Source organism: Papilio xuthus, unplaced genomic scaffold (genome assembly GCF_000836235.2).
Source record: "Papilio xuthus unplaced genomic scaffold, Pxut_1.1 DF826945.1, whole genome shotgun sequence".
Classification (NCBI taxonomy): Eukaryota; Metazoa; Arthropoda; class Insecta; order Lepidoptera; family Papilionidae; genus Papilio; species Papilio xuthus.
The window spans coordinates 8,343,351-8,361,116 of NW_013531704.1; the positions used below are offsets into that span (position 1 = coordinate 8,343,351).

Here is a 17,766-nt window from a genome sequence, read left to right on the forward strand (position 1 = left end):
GTTTGTACATAAGAACACTCTAGACGTATTACATGGTTAAAAACTTTTCGTTTATGTGGCTCTAAAGCCACATAAAAAAGTAGTTTTTAAATTCGAACCTGATTTGTCTGTTGCATTCAGGTTAGTTAAGGGACTATTAATGAAGAATCTTGTATACAAATCCAGAGTAGAAGACAACTAAAATTAATTGTTGCCCTTTTGCTGTTCACTCTACAATCCACAACAGCCAAAAAATGAAGGATAATTTACATAAGTGAGTGATTTGAAATATGTATGATAATAAGTCGTGTGTGTGTGTGTGTGTGCAGCGTGCGTGGGTGTGGGAGGCGGCGAGGTGGGCGGGGGGTATGGCGGGGTGGTGCTGCGGGGGCGCGGTGTGCGTGGCGCTGCTGGCCGCCGCCGCGCGCCGCTCGCGCCGAGCTCTGCTGCTGCTATGCGTTAGTACATACTGCTCCTATAACTAACCTTTAATCATCAGCTTATATCAGTCTACAGCTAAATTAGTTCTTTCACGTATATTTTTCCGGATGTTTTCGTATTTGATTAGTTCCCCTTTTTATGAATTCACAGCGATTATCAAGCGACCACTTTTACGTCTATGAGGGACGTGCCAATTCGCGAGCAATTGGGGACGCTTTGGGAAGACGAGTGGGATAAATGGAACGAATCGATCGCGAGTTTTAAATTCTCATGATATTTGTAGACGCGATGTGATTTCTCACTAATAGGCTAAATTCATTCACGGCGAATTTGTCCCTTCTGGATGTCACATAGAAACACTAGTATTTTTGTAACTCTTATGATATGTAGATAAAGCGTGTAATTGGTGTGTGTGTTGTAGGTGTGCGCGCTGGGTGCGCTGGTGGCGTGCTGGGCGGCGGGCGCGCTGCTCACTGCGGGCGCGGTGGCGGCTGCTGACGCCTGCCAGGAGCCAGCACGCGCCATCGCACACTACGCACCGCATCATCTTCCTGTTGATGTTAGTTACTAATCACAACACAGGGAATTTAATCCTGCTTAAGATATCTATTCAAATTATCAATATCTAAATATATAATTTGAGGTTAAATAGAGTAAGAATTAAAGCCTCATGTCCTTCTTTCTGTCATTTGTTACTTGATATGTTTAATCAGGATGTCCGGTGAGAGAGGCGCTGCTATCACAGTTGATTCTGTCAGAATACATATAAAAAACTATTTAAAAAAAGACATAAAAGAAAAAAATAGACGATAGTACGAAGAGGATTGTGTGATATTTTTTGACTTTGACAAAGGGTGCCTGTGAGCTCTCATGAAATAGCAAACTAAGTCAAGACATATCTATCGTATCAGATATCCTTGTCGGTCTATATAACAAGTTGGTACAATAATAGCAGTAGAGTATATAAATGTATGTTTGTATGTGCAGATGGTGTACTACTACCTGTCGTGCAAGGTGTCGCGGGAGAACGTGCTGACGGCGGAGCTGCGCAACGCCCAGCGCGCGGTGGTGGCGGTGCGCCAGGCCCTCGCCGTGCTGTCGCGTGGTGCGCCGCAGATGTTCACTGATCCAGGTTACTGCACATAACTTATAACTATCTTTGTTGGTTTTGATCCTTCGAGGTTGTTATCCTGCTTGAAGGACCATTCTATCGATTAATAAATATACTTTTATATATAAGCCAATTTAATAATGTTTTTTTAGTTCTTGTTATATTATATTAGGATAAATCAACCATACTGAGACAAAAATTGGTTTAGACCTAGCTTAGGTTGTCCTTGACACCACTTGACCTTGAGTAAGATTTGACGACAAACGAATGTATCTTATTTCCTCAGAATCGAGCTTCCTCAAAATGACTGTTAGTTATACTTAAAATGATGTATTTATGAATTGTTTATGTTGTTTGTGCGCAGTGCTGCAGCCGGCGCTGGGCGCGCTGGGGGCGGGCACGGGGGAGGCGGAGCGCGCGCTGGTGTCGCTGAGCGGTGCGCTCGAGTGCCGCACGGCGCGAGCCTACTTCGTGGCGGCTGCACGCGCTGCCTGCGACGGTGGATTACAGGTCACATAGCCCTCAGCCTACTTAACAAGTTTTTTTTATATTTTAGTTAGGTTCTTAGATTATTGTAGATTCTGGTATTAGGTGGAATTTACTATAGAAGGTCACTCAGGTCAGTTAAGGATGTGGTTGTCGTTGCAGGCGCTGTCACTGCAGCTTCTGGCGGCGATCGCGGCCGGCTTTCTATTCACGGCTATAGTTTTGGTCGACTCTCACGCCTGGATCTACATTAACACCAAGTAAGTGTATTGAAATTTATTCTTATAGATGTTTTAAATATAACAATTATTAGGATGGATATTTTTAATTTTTTTTTTGATATGACCTTTTCGAAAAAATACGACATATTTTATAATTGGTACGTTGACGTTCCAGACGCAGCGGCGGCGGCGAGGAGCAGGCGCCCTTCCTGTCGAGCGGCAGCAGCGCCGGCTCGCGATCTCTGCCGCGTCCTGCACCCTTCCCCAACGGCAAGCCGCCTTCCTACAGCGCAGCTGTGCAACTCATGGACCTCGCCGACAGGGAGCGCCCCAGGTACGCCTCACATACACACAGTACAGAGCTCATACTGCATAATAATTGCTTTTTTGAACGTACTAAGTAGTATCTTGTGATACAGTGCGGAGGTGGCCTGCGCGCGGAGGTCCCGCATGTCCGGCAGCGCGACGCTGGGGCGAGCGAGCGGCGGGCTGGGCGGGCTGGGTGGGCTGGGCGCACTGGGCGGCGCCGGCGGGTCGCACACGCTGGGCCGCGCGCCGCACAACGGCAAGTACGCCACGCTCAGCAAGCAGTGCAAGACGCTGGAGAGCAGCGACTTCTACTGAGAACGGCCCGGCGGCGGCGCGCACCCCGAGCCCGGCGCCGGTCAGTATCGCACCCCCAACATACGCTATGGCTCTCATGTAACACTAGTGTTATTTTGTTTTATTTGATATTATAGGTCAGTCCGGGCGTGCGGTTAGCTTGAATCGATTCGACCCGAAGTACGCATCGTTCGGGCCGCGAGCTCAGCGCCCGCGCCCCGCCGCCCCCGCGCCGCCCCTGGCCACGTTCACGCCCGCTCCCGCCCCCGCTGGACACGCCCCCGAGCGCCCCGAGCGCGCCCCCGGCCCGCCCGCCGCACCCGACAAGTACGCGACGGTGCGGCCCGCGCGGCGCACGGAGCCGCAGCCGCTGTCTGCCGCCGCGTTGGAATACCGCAGCCTGCAGCGACCGCGCCGCGCCCCGCCCGCAGCCGCCGCGCACCGCCGCCGCAACGACCGCAACGATCGTCACACGCACGAGCCGCGCGACCAGCGCGACCTCTACGCCGTCACTGAATTGTAAACCTTGTGCTCAAACATATAAAGTGACTTTTACATTACATTTCGACCTCCAGTGTAACGAACTAAAAATATTATTACGACGCAGCTTCGACAGGCAGCATCACCGCGACCACGGAATTGTAAGCCTTGTGGCCAAACGAATAAAGTTGACTTTTGATTGCGACGCTATCGACCTCCTATATAACTTACTCTATTAATGACTTTAAGACTCTATTGTGTGAGTGATAAAATTAAATGTCATCAATAAAATCACGTACATGTAACTAAATTGATATAGAAATAGATCATACTTTGTTGAAATAGATAATTTATTTCGATTCCTATCCGCATTGTCTATGGTTTGATTTTCGATTTTATTACTGAGGTATTAAAGTCGAAAATATAAAAACAAAATACGACATCGAATAACACGACCATTATCATTCATTAGTGTAACTTTCTCTGTAATGACGATAAAAATTAAAGACTAATACTGCAATATAGATAAGATTTTCGAATGAAATATGTAGCTACTTATAAACAATTTGAATAGTGTTATTGAAATGCAAACTCTATTGTAAGGCAATAGAGTCTTATTTAGGTTGTAATTATCGTGTAAAATACAATAAAAGCGAATATCGATACGCATGCAATAGGATAAATTTAATGATACGGCAATTTAAATATAAATATAACTAAATACATTTAATTAATTTTATCTTTGAGTAATAATTATTTATGACTTTACTCAATTTATAACTAAATTATTTATTTAAAAATACACTTTTATTTGTTAGGATCCGTTTACATAGACCGGTGCGGAGATCAGAGTTGATTTTTTATCGCAAATAAAATTGATTTTTATATGTTTGAGATAAGGTTCAATTTTACTTTAGAGCAAGCGTAAAGACGTGTAAAGTTAAAGGAAATTTTTGTTTTAAACGTATATAGATCAATTTTATCTATGATAAAAATCTGCTCTGCTTTCCGCCCCGGTCTGTGTAAACGCACCCTTACGAGTAACATAGTTAAATAGAGTGAACAGGATATAACTTATTTTAAATTATAAATTGGACGGGACATATCGAAAAATAAAAAGTTTTTAATGTTTATGTTAACCTCCGTGGATTTCCATTGTTGAACACTTGTATGAAAACATGTTTTTAAATAAATAATTAGAGAAATGACAGCATGTTTTCATACAGATGTTTCGCAGTGTAAACTGACGGATACATTTAGTAAATGTAGGCAAAGAAGGCGGAAACGTTTATTGGCTATTCGTAAATCAGTCTTTCGAAATAGTTTCAAATTGTAAGGAATTGCTCAAATGTTTAAAAAGGTCTAAATAAAACAATATTAGATTCAGTTTTAATTAAATTTTTTGTAACTCATTTTATCTATTTAAATGGCCTAGTTATTATCATTTGATAAACAAATTTTTCATCTAAAAAGTACTAGAATATCGATTTTCTAATTAATTATCGATATCTCGATACATAATTTTTTCAACTGTTGGAATATTTGTACAAAAACATATCGCTTTCTCTATCTTTTCATAGAGAATAAAAGAGATAGCTATATGTTTTTCTGCAGAAGTTTCACCAATGGAAACCCAATGTTAATAGCTCGAAGTATATAAGACGGTATTAGTATGTGAGTTATGTAAAACGACAACTGCATAGATTATAAACGATTTTGTATTTCTCCTTTTTCTATAATGTCCATACAAATGGCTGTGTAAACATCGCAACTGACCAATAATCATACAATGACTTTGCTATTATTTGTATTTATCGATTCTATAATAGATTTAATATCGATTAAACCTCGTATGTGCCGACAGGTCTCAATAATTTTTGAATATCTTAGCTCAATATAAGATTAAGATGAACGCGTTATAATTAACCGTTATCGTTAACGGTTAACGTTAAAAATAACGCTTTGAACGTTCGTGGGAATGCCAAAGTAGATTGGTTCGTTAGTTGTACGTGGCGTTACATCGGTCGAATGCTGCAAGCTAATATCGACCTTATCGCCTCGCGATATTTGTACTGAAGTGCATATGGTCTACAGTATATCTTTTAAGTCTTATATACGTTTTGTATATACAAATATTTAATGTTTTAAATACAATTATTTTAACTAAGCTCGGTTTTCGTGTGATGTAATATTTGTTAAGGGTATTTAATATTGTATAGTTGTCGTGTAGTTAAAATTAGTAGGAACGTTTCGTGGATTCGGAATCTCCTATTGAATTAGTGCTTTGGGAATATCTACTTTATTGTATTATATATTTACTGCTCAAAATCGATGTGTAGTTTGGAGCGGACCTAATTGTATATATTTAATAGTTTCATGATTGCAATTTTTTTCAAGTATATAAGATTATTATCGATTTATATAACTGTATAGTTAAATCTGTAAAGTTAAATTATAATATAAGTTAAATCATTCCAATGAGGTAGCGTAAAGTGGAATTGGTGAAAAATGTAAAAACAGACTCTATCACAATGTGATAAGGTGCAAATTGAAACTGCCATTCAAGGAGACATTGAAGTTTCTAATTTAGTTAAAAAAACGAAGTACTGTTTTCGCTGTTACTCCACAAATGTATTTGAGAATATTCAAACTTTCGTGAGACATTATACTAAACTGATATATATACACGGCTAAACACTCACGTATATACGTCCGGTGGCGGCACCGACTAGTTCGGAGCCCATCGGGGGCCCTTCATCAGGATGAGTGGTGATGAAGGGCCCCCGATGGGCTCGAAACTAGTCGGTGCCGCCACCGGACGTATATACGTGAGTGTTTAGCCGTGTTTATATATCAGTTTATTTGAGAATAATCGTGAAAATATTAACTACCATTTGATAAATAATTTATAAAGTTCATTTTACTTTAATTAAAACTTAAATATCTTTGTAATTGCATGTTAAAGTAATTTTGTATAAACTTGGCGATAAATTGCAATAAAATTAATATTGTTTAAATCTAATAGTAACCACGAAACATAGTTTTTTTTCTTTTTTTTGTAATTTTCACGATTATATCAAAAAGAAATTGATCTTTTTTTTAACAGTAATATAATAGTGTTAGTTTATAAGTAAAATTGTACCAGTTTTTATTCAGTATTAAAAATAGTGAATTTTTGTGAGACTTTACAACGACGTTGGTACACTTTTTTATGATATGTATGGATGGATGGATTAGTTTCGAACAAATATGTCGGTACCGCTAGCAGAGTAATCGCCAAAGATATTGCATAATTTAATATTAGGATTAGTTAGTCTTAGGAGTTATTGTAGGATTCATTCTGAAGAAACTTGATACTTGCAGACATCGACATAACGTTTACTGAAAAATAAACCTTATCGACACTGAATAAGGTTCAATTTTATATTATTTCATTCAGAGCTTAATTTCGGTTGATTGTTTTCAAACCAATGAGATTAACAGTATTCTTTGATGTACTGTTTTTTTAATAAAATTGTTCAGATGATTTTGAATCTTATTTTTAGTGGGTTAGAGATTAAATTTAAAAATCACTGTGGAAAGTTTTATAAATAGTACAGTCAAATGGAAATATATGCAATCAGTTTCGTATAAGTACATTTTGTTTATATTTTTAGGTTATTCTGACGATATTTTGTTATAATTTTTACGGTACTTTACGGTTGATTCGACTGTTCTAGCTTTATTAATGGAAAAATATTATAATTATTTTTTATTTTCTTATTTATTTTTTTAATCTGTAAAGGACTATAAATGGCCTGATACAATAGTTCCTGATTTGTTTTATATTTGTACGTTTCATATTTAAGAATGTTGTTTTTGTCTGATTGAGTTGGATATAAAAAAAGAAGTCTGTAGCTGTCAATAATTGGCGGTTTTTGTCTATCGATTTATACATAATATATAGTAATTTACACGGATTTTTCATGTAATTACTGCACAATATTTATAATCGTAATTATAAAAAAGTAATTAGGCTGAATTTATGCTGTAGGGGGTTGAATTTTTAACCTTATTTGCTCCTTGTTTAGGTTCAAATTTATACGATAAGCTCCATATAATATGTTGATCATCGATTTATTTATATAATTTATATAAAATGCATATAAAGTAGAGCTAATTTGATAGATCACATTTGACATCTGTTTTACCTTAATAGTGAGGTGAACTGCAAAATATCGATTAAAATGTATCGATACGGATTTTACAAATTGTGAATTGAATTCAGGTATTAATAAAATCGATGTTTTTTTAATACTTCTAGTATTTAAAAAAATAACTGATTCTCTGACGGAACATTGTTAGGACGTTCGATGGTCATTATTACAGTAATTATAAGATGATTTAAATATAATGGTTTTTTTCCCGCTGTTACAAGGTTACGTAATCGATGTGGTGTCAAGTGTGATATATTAAAAGTGGGTTTCTGAGACCAAAATATCTGTATAAAACGTATCTTTGACAAAACTGACGTGTTTTAATTGGAGATTTTGGTCTCAGAAACCCACGGTTGGCTCTACAATAGTTACCACTGTTTGATAGTAAGGGTGGAATTATATTAGCTTTTTATGTATTCAAGAAATAATACTCCTTGTATATAAATTGAACATTTTAAGGTGAATGTATGCAGTTAGAAAGTATAGTTTCACCTTTAACGGAAAAAAAACTAAATTGGAGTTTGCTTTTTATTTTTTTTGAACGGTGCCATATTTTATGATTTATTTTAGAAATCTCGCATTTTTAAATTGTATATTTTTTTTTAAAGAATTTGAATTATTGCTTTTAAGATTGGTTTTGTTTCGCTTGTTTTTTTTAGCTTCTTCGAGTCAATTATGGTGCGACCCAGTTATTTTGAAATATTGATTACATTGTGGGGATATGATACATCGTACTGACTCTTTCTCGCTCATGTATATGCTTTATACTTGTCTCGCTCGACTGATCCCCTCAATGTAATAGGTTTAAGAAGGAATGTTCCGTGATTCAACATCGTGCGTAAAATATAAACGGTTGAATAGATCAAGTATGAGTTTACAATGAAAATATTAAATGGATAAAAATATTAGTTTCGTTTTATTTTTCTTATTTTTCCCTCTCCCATTTAAACAACAAAGGACTTTATTTATCCGATTGTAGTTGATCTGGTTGGTCTAAGAAAATTATAAATAGTCGGTACAGTAAGTGCAACCATGACCATATGTAGATAATAAAAAAACAGACGTTTTCCTTTCCACATTTAAAGGTTTATAACATCGTGATGCAACCTGCACATATCTGAGAAGAAATTCAAAGATATGTGTGAAGTCAACCAACCCGCACTTGGCCAGCGTGGTTGACTATGGCCTAATCACCCTCAACTTAGGGTAGGCTCGAGCCCCTCGGTGAGGACGTATAGTGAGGTGATGATGATGAATGGTGCAAAATCTTATAGTCCCTTTGCTTTCATAAATTTCATATTTTGTGATTCCATGATACGATTTTTAAATGTTAAATAGTTCACAGCAGAAACAATAAAAAGCATTAATCGTTGGTTTCTGAGACCAAAAATTTTATCTGTTTTGTTAAAGTAGTGAAGATGACGATTTGAACAGGGATTTTATATCCGTAAATGTACACAAAATGTATTGACAATGCAAAGCTAAGTGTTTTCGCACAATATTGTTGGCTTGTGTTCAGTGAAGCTGAGGGCTCACCGCATCGAGTTCGATTCATTGACTCGTGAGGAATCGATTACCGTCTGCGCACGGCTTTCCTCGCATTCAGCATGACTGGCCGTTCAAATGTACAATACAAACAAGGCTTTTTGTTTGTTAAAATAAGTGATTGCGCTATATCTATACCTGAGTATTGTGTTTCGATTTCTTCTTTTAGAACTTTGTAGATAAAACGATAGTGTTCCACTCGCTGTTTGATTCTATCCTATTTTAGTAAAGTTTCTCTGATATTAGAAGTTATAAACCAACATTTTTAGAAGTATTTTGGAAATCACTTTCCTGATAACATTTTTATATTCATAGGAATTTTTCAGTGCATTTCAGTTTGTTTGAAAATGGTTAATAGGAGCTCGTGTGGCACGTGACGGGCGATTAATGATCACATCTCTTCGCTAATGAAGTTGACAGGACATCTATCATTACCAAGTGGAGACTGACACATAATTGCTTGGGATATTTTACGTAAGACGTCGTCTGGAGGAAATATGAACTGATGTTTACCGTATAAATCCGATTAAGTGACGAAAATATTTTTTTCGTTCCGAAAATACTAAGTCGTAAGATGCCCATAAAAAAATAAGTTAGGGAGAAATATATTCATCATCAGCTCACTATACGTCCCCACCGAGGGGCTTGGAGCCTACCTAACCCTGCGGGTTGTACACATATCATTTGCATTTCTCAGATATGTGCAGGTTGCATCACGATGTTTTCCTTCACCGTAAGAACTTCGGATAAATGTACATATGTAAATCGGAAATCGAAAAACACATTGTTACATGGCGCGATTCGAACCCAGGACCTGCAGAGTGGAAGTCAAGTGCTTGACCCCTGAGTCACCGATGCTCAAGACCGGGAGAAACATATAACATAATAAAAAGAAGAAATAAATCATGTTATAATTAGATTACGTAACTGTTATTATGGAGGTTTACTCTTTAAAAATACTAACTGCGATTGCTTTACGATTACGTGCTCAAAGTCGTTTTAGTTTGAAGTGCCTGTCATAACTTGAAGCTAAACTAACTTAGTATATTTATAACAATAATTACTTGACAACGACTTAACGAAACTTTAATGCTCAAAGACATTTGATTTACAAAACTCAAAAGTTCAAATACTTCGGAGATTGAAGTTGTTTTTGGTTTAATAAAACTTTTTGAACTTTAATCTTACTATTATAATATTATAAATGCGAATGTTTGGGATGGATGGGTGGGTGTTGCGATGGGCTCGAAACTAGTCGGTGCCGCCACCGGACGTATATACGTGAGTGTTTAGCCGTGTTTATATATCAGATTGAACAGATCTCGATTAAATTTGGCAAACATATAGAACATAGTCTGGAAGAACACATAGGCTATTAAAATTGTTTTTTTTTTTCATTCCACGCGGTCAGAATCGCGTGCGACAGCTAGTTTTTATACATAAATCTGTTTTCCAAAGCATTTGTAAAATTCATAGCATTTATGAAATGTTAAAGAAATTTGTCGGCTTTTTCATTTTTCGCGCGAATTTGGAAGCATAAAATGTCATCCATATTGAATTTTTAATCGAGTAAGAGTCGAATGAGGGACAATGAGAGGGACGGTCGCGACGTAATTTTTTTTTCAACGACACAAAAGAGTTCGTTCATCTGTATAACTGAATAATAAATTAGAACAGACGCGATGCTGGCTATGATCTCTTTATTTATTTACGACCGAGACTTGTGGATAAACATTCATTCAAAAAGCGGTTTGGGGTAAACTAATTGAGCATATAAATAATTTTATTGTTTAAAATTTTAAACATTTCGGTTTTTGCAAAATGGTAAATTTTGGTTAATTTACAAAAACGTGTTTATACATTGACTAGCTGTCGCCAGGGCGGAATTTAAAAAAAAAACTTAATTAGTTGCTTATGTTTTCTTCCAGACTATGTTCTATATGTATGCCAAATTTCGTGGAGATCCGTTCAGCAGTTCCAGAGATACCTTCTTACCAACATCCATCCTTCCATATTAAAAATTCGAGTTTATAATATTAGTAAAATTACTAAGTTTTAGGTTTACTGGGACTGAGTATTCTTAATATGATGCATTTATTGCTCAAACAGTAATTGGTCCTGTTTAAAACATGTTTTTTTTAGAGTTAAATAACGTATTACTGTATTTCAAATTGATTTGAAAAAATTCTTCCGATGCGTCCATACCGTTATTAACATTTCAAGCGGCGATTTCAATTCTATCCGAGATGCTTTAGTCTTAGATTACGACTCGTAAAGTCCAGACAGGCTGATGCAAAACGCCGGGACCTTTCTTTAATAAAAGGAGGTCGAGCCTTTAAATTTGCATATAAATTTGATTGGGTTAAATCATCCTGATAGATACCGGGACTACTGTCTCTAATAAAATACAAATTGCTTGTTCGTTTAAATACATTTTGCACGAATTGGAGAGAAAATGTCCAGCGAACTAATCCGTTAATATATTTTTAAATTAAGGAGGATCAGCTTAGAATTGCATTTAACAGTGGTAGAGCCCGCTTTAACATCTTCGCACGAATCGGCCCGGCTCAACCGGTGAAATACCTCGACCACACAGAAGACAGGCGTCAAGTGGAAGCTATTCCGCGTTTCGTCTGATGAGTGTGCGTCCCGGAGGCCTAATTTAGTCCTCTTTCCCTTCCCATCCTTTTTCTTAGAAGGAAAGGATGGGAAGTGGAAGTGGACTTTCCGGATGAGAGGATGCATGGGAAGGGAAAATATTTTCTTTCTGTGCATCCTCTCCTCCGTCGATTAAAGGTAGGCAACGCATACGCGATTGCGCATGTCTATGGGCAACGGTCACTTCGCTATTTCAGCGATTTCGGGTGGCCGTTTGCTTGTTTGCCACCTTTTGATATAAAAAAAACTTTAGCAATTTTTTTGTAAATTTACTAATATTTCTTTTACCATTCCAACTAAGCTCTAGGCTTGTGCTAGGATATGGTTTACGACAATAGTCGAATGACGGGATTCGAACCCGTACCCTTAACCATTAGGCTATTGACGCTTAATTATTTTATAAGTCTATGGGTAGAATATTAAATGACGATAAAAAAAACATTTAACTTAACAATTCATTTTATTTTACTTCTTTTCGGCCTCCTCTTTAAGTAGTTGGAATACGAAGGAGAAGTCTTTCTGTCCGTAGCCGCGAGACTGCACGATGCGGTAGAGTTGTGTGGCGACCGCGCCCAGCGGTATGGGCGACCTGATGCCCAGCGCCATGCCACTCGCCAGCTCTAAGTCCTGGAACACGTGCGATACGGACTAATGTTTCAGTATTCAAGTATTTTACGTATTCCTTAGTGTATTTAATTGCAATTCATTCAGCTGGAAAATCCGTCTGCATAAACGTTCTTAAAAATTGGTCAACGTGTTTGGACGTTATACTTCGAAATTATGACCTCTCTTATGTAAAAAATTAGGTAAATATAATGTATATAATTAGGTAAGTGCAGATGTTGGTAGAATAATATTAATTTTAACTGCCTCACTTAGGGTTGTTGAATGTTTGGTAAATGAGTCCCTTAGTATGGAATTAGTGATGGTTACTTAGGCACATATTAAACGACTGAGTTAGCTGTTAGTTTATCTGTAGCAATATTCGTTTTTTTCTTCGTTACCTTAACCATGAGTTCGTTTTTAAATCCGCCGTCGTAGTTCCTGCTGGAGGGTGCAGTGGGCACGAGGCCGGGGACTGGACAGTACACCTCTGTCGACCAGGAGCGCGCCGAGGAGTTGTTCAGCACGTCCAGTAATACTTGAGGGTCTAGACCCATCCTGAATTATAAAGTCACAATTTGAAGGTAAAATACAATTTATAATTTCGACTAGCGCCATTTAGGTGTTCTAAATATTAACATAAATATACAATACATATTTTTAGGGTTCCGTACCTCATAGGAAAAAAACGGTACCCTTATAGATTCACTTTGTTGTCGGTTCGTCTGACTCTTTTTTTACCTTGCTGACATGAAGTGACTGACTGAAAAGATAGAATTCCAGCTATCTGGACTAGTGTAATTTGCGTATTTTTTACGCATTACGGTATTTGTAAAAAAATATTATTAAGATATATGGTGAGTAAGATATAAATCCTTAAAAACACCAAAGATCTTTCAATTTGCATACAAATATGATTGAAGCAAATCATACAGATTGATACTTTCGACTGCTCGGCGAAATAAAATTTGAATTGGCAATTTCGTTTCGGTTCGTTTTACCTTTTTTACGTCTTAAGCTTGATGGTTTCCAAGTAAATTTATTATTGACTTCGTATCTTACTGTTGATTTCCGAGACCAAAATCTCTATATAAAATATTTCATTATCTTTGACACAACTGAGATAATAATTTAAACCCAAATTTTGATCTCAAAAACCCACGGTTAGAGGTAACCACGGTTAGAGGTTTTACTACGTTCTGTTCCCAGGATTCAAAGCCTGAGTTAACTCACTTGATACCCATATTCATGCACTCAGCGGTGGCCATGCCGGTGATACCCATCAGCATATTGTTGGTCAGTTTGGCCACCTGGCCGGATCCCACATCTCCGCAGTGGAAATGCTTCGCGCCCATCGCTTGCAGCATCGGTAAAGACCGCGTGAAATCGTCTTTACGACCTCCCGCCATGAATGCTAGGGTTGCATTCTGTGCGCCCATCACACCTACAGATTTATTTCTTACGTAGTTATTTATCTTACTTAATAATGCATGATGATAAAAGGGGGCAAAGGAGCCGCAGGAACACCAAGATCATCAGCGACGCTCATGAACTGCAGACGCGTTGCCTTCAACGAGATGGTAAACTTGCTTTTTGAAGGACTTCAGATATACGTTTAAAATTGTTTGAATTCACAAGGTGACTTTTGTAAATGGAAATACTGGTTTGCATAATTTAAGTATAAGATTTTTCTTTAGGTATTGCTGTAGGAACAAAGTCACATTATTCTAGACTCTTTTCTTTTGCAGTTTGTTAATTACTATCTATTTAACAAGATTACTTTCATGTGTAAGTAATAACATTGAGTTGTTTGTCAAATTATATCTTATCAAATTGTGCTCCCTTGCCACGGTCACAGTAATGTTACATTTGTTCTGTTGATTTTTGATAAGAAACTTGACTAAATAATTGAATAACAACATTATTGTGATAGAGATATTTTCAAGACGTATTATACTTACATATATATTATTTTATAATCGAATTTTTTTTTTTTTACAACAAATTATCGCAAATATTTTATTCAAATCAAAATTTGATACTGTACCGTATAATCTGGCATGGATACGACGAAATTTAAATGTTTTTTTATCAGAAAAATACATAAGTAATTAAAAAAATCTCCTTGGTGATAACAAGTAATGATAAGGAAATGGGCGTCGTCCAAGTTCAAGAGATTAGTTATATGACAAATTTTTATCAACTATTTACTTTGGGTTTACAATTTTACTATAACTCATGTTCTTGATCTAATAAACTAACTAACTAAACTAACTAGTAAACTAACTGTTAGTCGCGACTCCGTCCGCGCGGAATTTAAAAAAAATATAATAAGTAGCCTATGTATTCTTCCAGGATATCCTGACATACCTTTAAACAAACATCCATCCATCCATCGCATTTATAATATTAGTAAGATTTCATTTATGTGTTAAGCGTTTCTATATCACAATATCGAAGATATACATACGAGTAGCTTCAATTTCTCCTACCACGATATTTGTCTAGCTCGTGTTAGTTTGTCTAGTATCATTCTATTCTTTATTTTGTTAGTTTTTTCTATCTGGTATTTTACCTCCAGAAACAGGTGCGTCAATGAAGTTAACACCATTCTCTGTTGCTACGGGGAAGATCTGTTTTGGTACATTTGGGTCTACTGTACTCGAATCGATTAGAAGAGCGCCCTTAGTTGCCTGGAAATAGTAAAGAACTGTATTAGAATAATTTACTGAATCATTCTCGTAGTTACAAATTTTATGGAGATATAAGTAAATAGTTTGAGTTAATATTAATTTTCCTATAGAAATATTACGTGAAATTACCACTAACTTGAAAATAATTGGCTCTATACAAGAGAGGAAATTAAATCTGTTTGTAGAACGAAATTCCGGTGCATCAATCTTACGTAAGTGGATTAAAGGTATAAGCTAGTTTATAATTACTTTTCTCCTTTACTTACGTGTTTGACGACTCCATCTTTGCCGAGGTACGCGTCCAACACGACTTTGTTGCTGGGCAGTATAGATACAACAACGTCGACGCCATCTACCGCCGCAGCTATTGAGTTAGCACCACTGATACCGTTCTTCGCAGCAGCGGTCAATGCGTCTTTTGAAGGATCGTAACCACGCACGTTGAAACCCTTGAAGAAAGTGTTTGTGATAAATTTACGTAAAAGGTTTTAGGCAAATGTCTTTTTTGGAACTTAATAGTTCCTTTTATGTGTATTTTGAACGTTAACTAGATTATATAAGTGTGAAGCTTTTGATGCGAATACCAATCTATATTTCTAGGTTTACCACTATTCAGAAATATCATTAAGATAGTATTTATTTCTTCTTTAGGAAAAGCCTCGTCGCTTGTAACATACTACTACTCTATTTTTCAGTTTTTTTCAAAAATTACAGTACTATGTTTTTGCGCCAGTATTTTACTATTAAAAATCCACGGTTATTTTACTATTAGTCTGTCACAAAATTAATTTAAAATCAATACAAAAACTGTAACTTTATATTATAACGAAAATATAAAAAAGCGTCATGTATAAACCGGCTGTGTTTTATTACCGCGTAATCTGACTTAAATACAATGAAAAAAAAATGATTTAATGTTATTTCGTAGCGCCAGGACCGGAGTAGACCTTTAGCTAAATGTTTCATGCAAAAAGCGCCCATCTGCACAATTTAACTTGGTATTTGCATAAATTTTAATTTTAAATTTCGTCTAATGGTGCTTTGATCAATTTTCTTAAATATTCAATAGCCAAAAAGATGGACAATCTTGGAATAACTCTAATTAGTAATTATGTCTCGTTTACCTATTTTCAGCCAACTTCAAAAAGAAGGAGGTTATTAATTCGTCTGTATTTTTTTTAATTTACGTTTTGCCAAAGGCTGCCAGTTATTATAAATACTGTTTTTTTTATTTCAACTCTTTATTATGCGTCAATCATGATAGTTACATTTATTTGTAGTATATTAAAATAATCTTGAAACAAAGATATATAATGATATTATGATGTAATTTAATAAATTCCTATCATTTACACATCTTGCCGGCTGAACGTTCGTTCTCGTACTTCTGTTTGAGTAGCTTTCTGTCTCTTTTTACTATGTAGTGATGGAAAGGGACAAACGATGTGATGTCAATTCGGTCAATGTCGTGTGATAATTAAATTGATAAATTATTGTCTAATCTCACTTTGCAGGTTCTGTTTTCGATATATTATTTGTATGTACATTAATAATTCATAAAAGAAAATTAAATATTAAACTATGTTATCAATTAAATTAAAAAATGATAATAAGAATTTATATTCGAGATAACTTTTTAAATGTAATTGGCAATGCATGTTTTATTTTAATGATTATAAAAAGTCGTGCGATTTTCAATATTTGTCAGTTTGAGATTACAATATTTTCAAATTGCGTAAACAAAATGGAAATATTAATAGTTATTAATTCGTGGAATTTAGCTGACTCATCGTTGGATGATTTTGATTAAAACATTTTTTTTTCGTTTGTTATTTCTTTTAATTTATAATATTAAATCTATCGTTATATTTAGTTTAGTAAATTTGTGACATAAATTGAAAATGATTAATTATAATCTTTTCATTTTAGATTTTTTACATTTAAAATTATTGATATAAACTTGCGATTGGTTTTTAGGTTGTTTTTAGTACTGCGACTTTAATATTATGCGACCTCATGTAATATATTTGGAGTTAATTAAAACATTGACTTGTTTGATCTTTGTAATAAATTACCTTTTTAACAAGATTGGCTGCCATATATCCTCCCATATTCCCGAGGCCGAGGAACGCGACATTTTTATCAGCTTTCGAACTGAATCCTCTTTTTGACAACGTTAACAAACACCGGGTTGACACTCCAGTCGCCATCTTGGATTGTTTTATTTTTAAAACGCGTGCGACGCCGGCGCGAACGCAATACAACTGGTTCAGCCGGCCCCGGCCTACAAAACCAGAAATCAGAATATGCTGTTCGTTATATTTGTTCTGATAACGTTAATTTTACTCGAAAAGAGTAAATACGAAAATATTTGTCATGTAACGCTGATGATGTTGATTAAACACTTAGTGTAACTTTAGTATAATAAATCTACACTAAGGGATCGCTTTAGTAACCACTGAATGCAACCACACAGATATGATATTATTCTATACTAATTAGTTTTTTTTTTGTAAACGATATTGTAAATTGCCGCCAAATCCGCCAAAAGTATGCTTTTGTGCCTTTGTGATCACATAAATACTATTGATTAGTAGATATTATTGATTTTTTCCAAAAGAATATACAATTTAAAAACACATCTGACATTGATAGATGGTAATCTATCTAGATTTGTGGGCCTAAGCTTTCGAAGACCATCAATCCTGTTCAGATGACAAAAATATTAAATTTATTATATAATATTATGA

General features: G+C 36.0%; 2 protein-coding genes across 2 annotated transcripts in view; one reads left to right on the forward strand and one right to left on the reverse strand.

The window, feature by feature from the left end:
- Positions 1–3,072, forward strand: part of LOC106120990 (protein tweety) — a 49,270-nt gene extending 46,198 nt beyond the window's left edge. The window contains exons 8-15 of the mRNA XM_013316461.1: positions 309–437; positions 842–979; positions 1,408–1,552; positions 1,896–2,041; positions 2,180–2,277; positions 2,414–2,572; positions 2,658–2,902; positions 2,979–3,072. Coding sequence (XP_013171915.1) covers positions 309–437; positions 842–979; positions 1,408–1,552; positions 1,896–2,041; positions 2,180–2,277; positions 2,414–2,572; positions 2,658–2,862 — 1,020 coding nt within the window. The 3' untranslated portion in view covers positions 2,863–2,902; positions 2,979–3,072. The remainder of the gene's footprint in view (positions 1–308; positions 438–841; positions 980–1,407; positions 1,553–1,895; positions 2,042–2,179; positions 2,278–2,413; positions 2,573–2,657; positions 2,903–2,978) is intronic.
- Positions 3,073–12,161: 9,089 nt separating this feature from the next.
- hibadh (3-hydroxyisobutyrate dehydrogenase) lies at positions 12,162–17,316 on the reverse strand. Its single transcript, XM_013317134.1, has 6 exons — positions 17,092–17,316; positions 15,283–15,465; positions 14,899–15,016; positions 13,557–13,767; positions 12,725–12,881; positions 12,162–12,347 (listed from the first exon to the last, which is right to left on the reverse strand). The coding sequence occupies exons 1-6, from the start codon at positions 17,224–17,226 to the stop codon at positions 12,186–12,188; spliced, it is 966 nt and encodes a 321-aa protein (XP_013172588.1). The 5' UTR covers positions 17,227–17,316; the 3' UTR covers positions 12,162–12,185.
- Between the last annotated feature and the right edge of the window lie 450 nt (positions 17,317–17,766).

What these genes read in the sequence shown, in the direction of transcription:
- hibadh (XM_013317134.1), bottom strand. Translation starts at nt 17,226, where the DNA reads ATGGCGACTGGAGTGTCAACCCGGTGTTTGTTAACGTTGTCAAAAAGA. An exon ending in CAGCCAATCTTGTTAAAAAG is followed by an intron (nt 15,466 to 17,091) that starts GTAATTTATTAC and finishes ACTTTCTTCAAG; the next exon opens with GGTTTCAACGTGCGTGGTTA. An exon ending in TGCATGAATATGGGTATCAA is followed by an intron (nt 12,882 to 13,556) that starts GTGAGTTAACTC and finishes TTTATAATTCAG; the next exon opens with GATGGGTCTAGACCCTCAAG.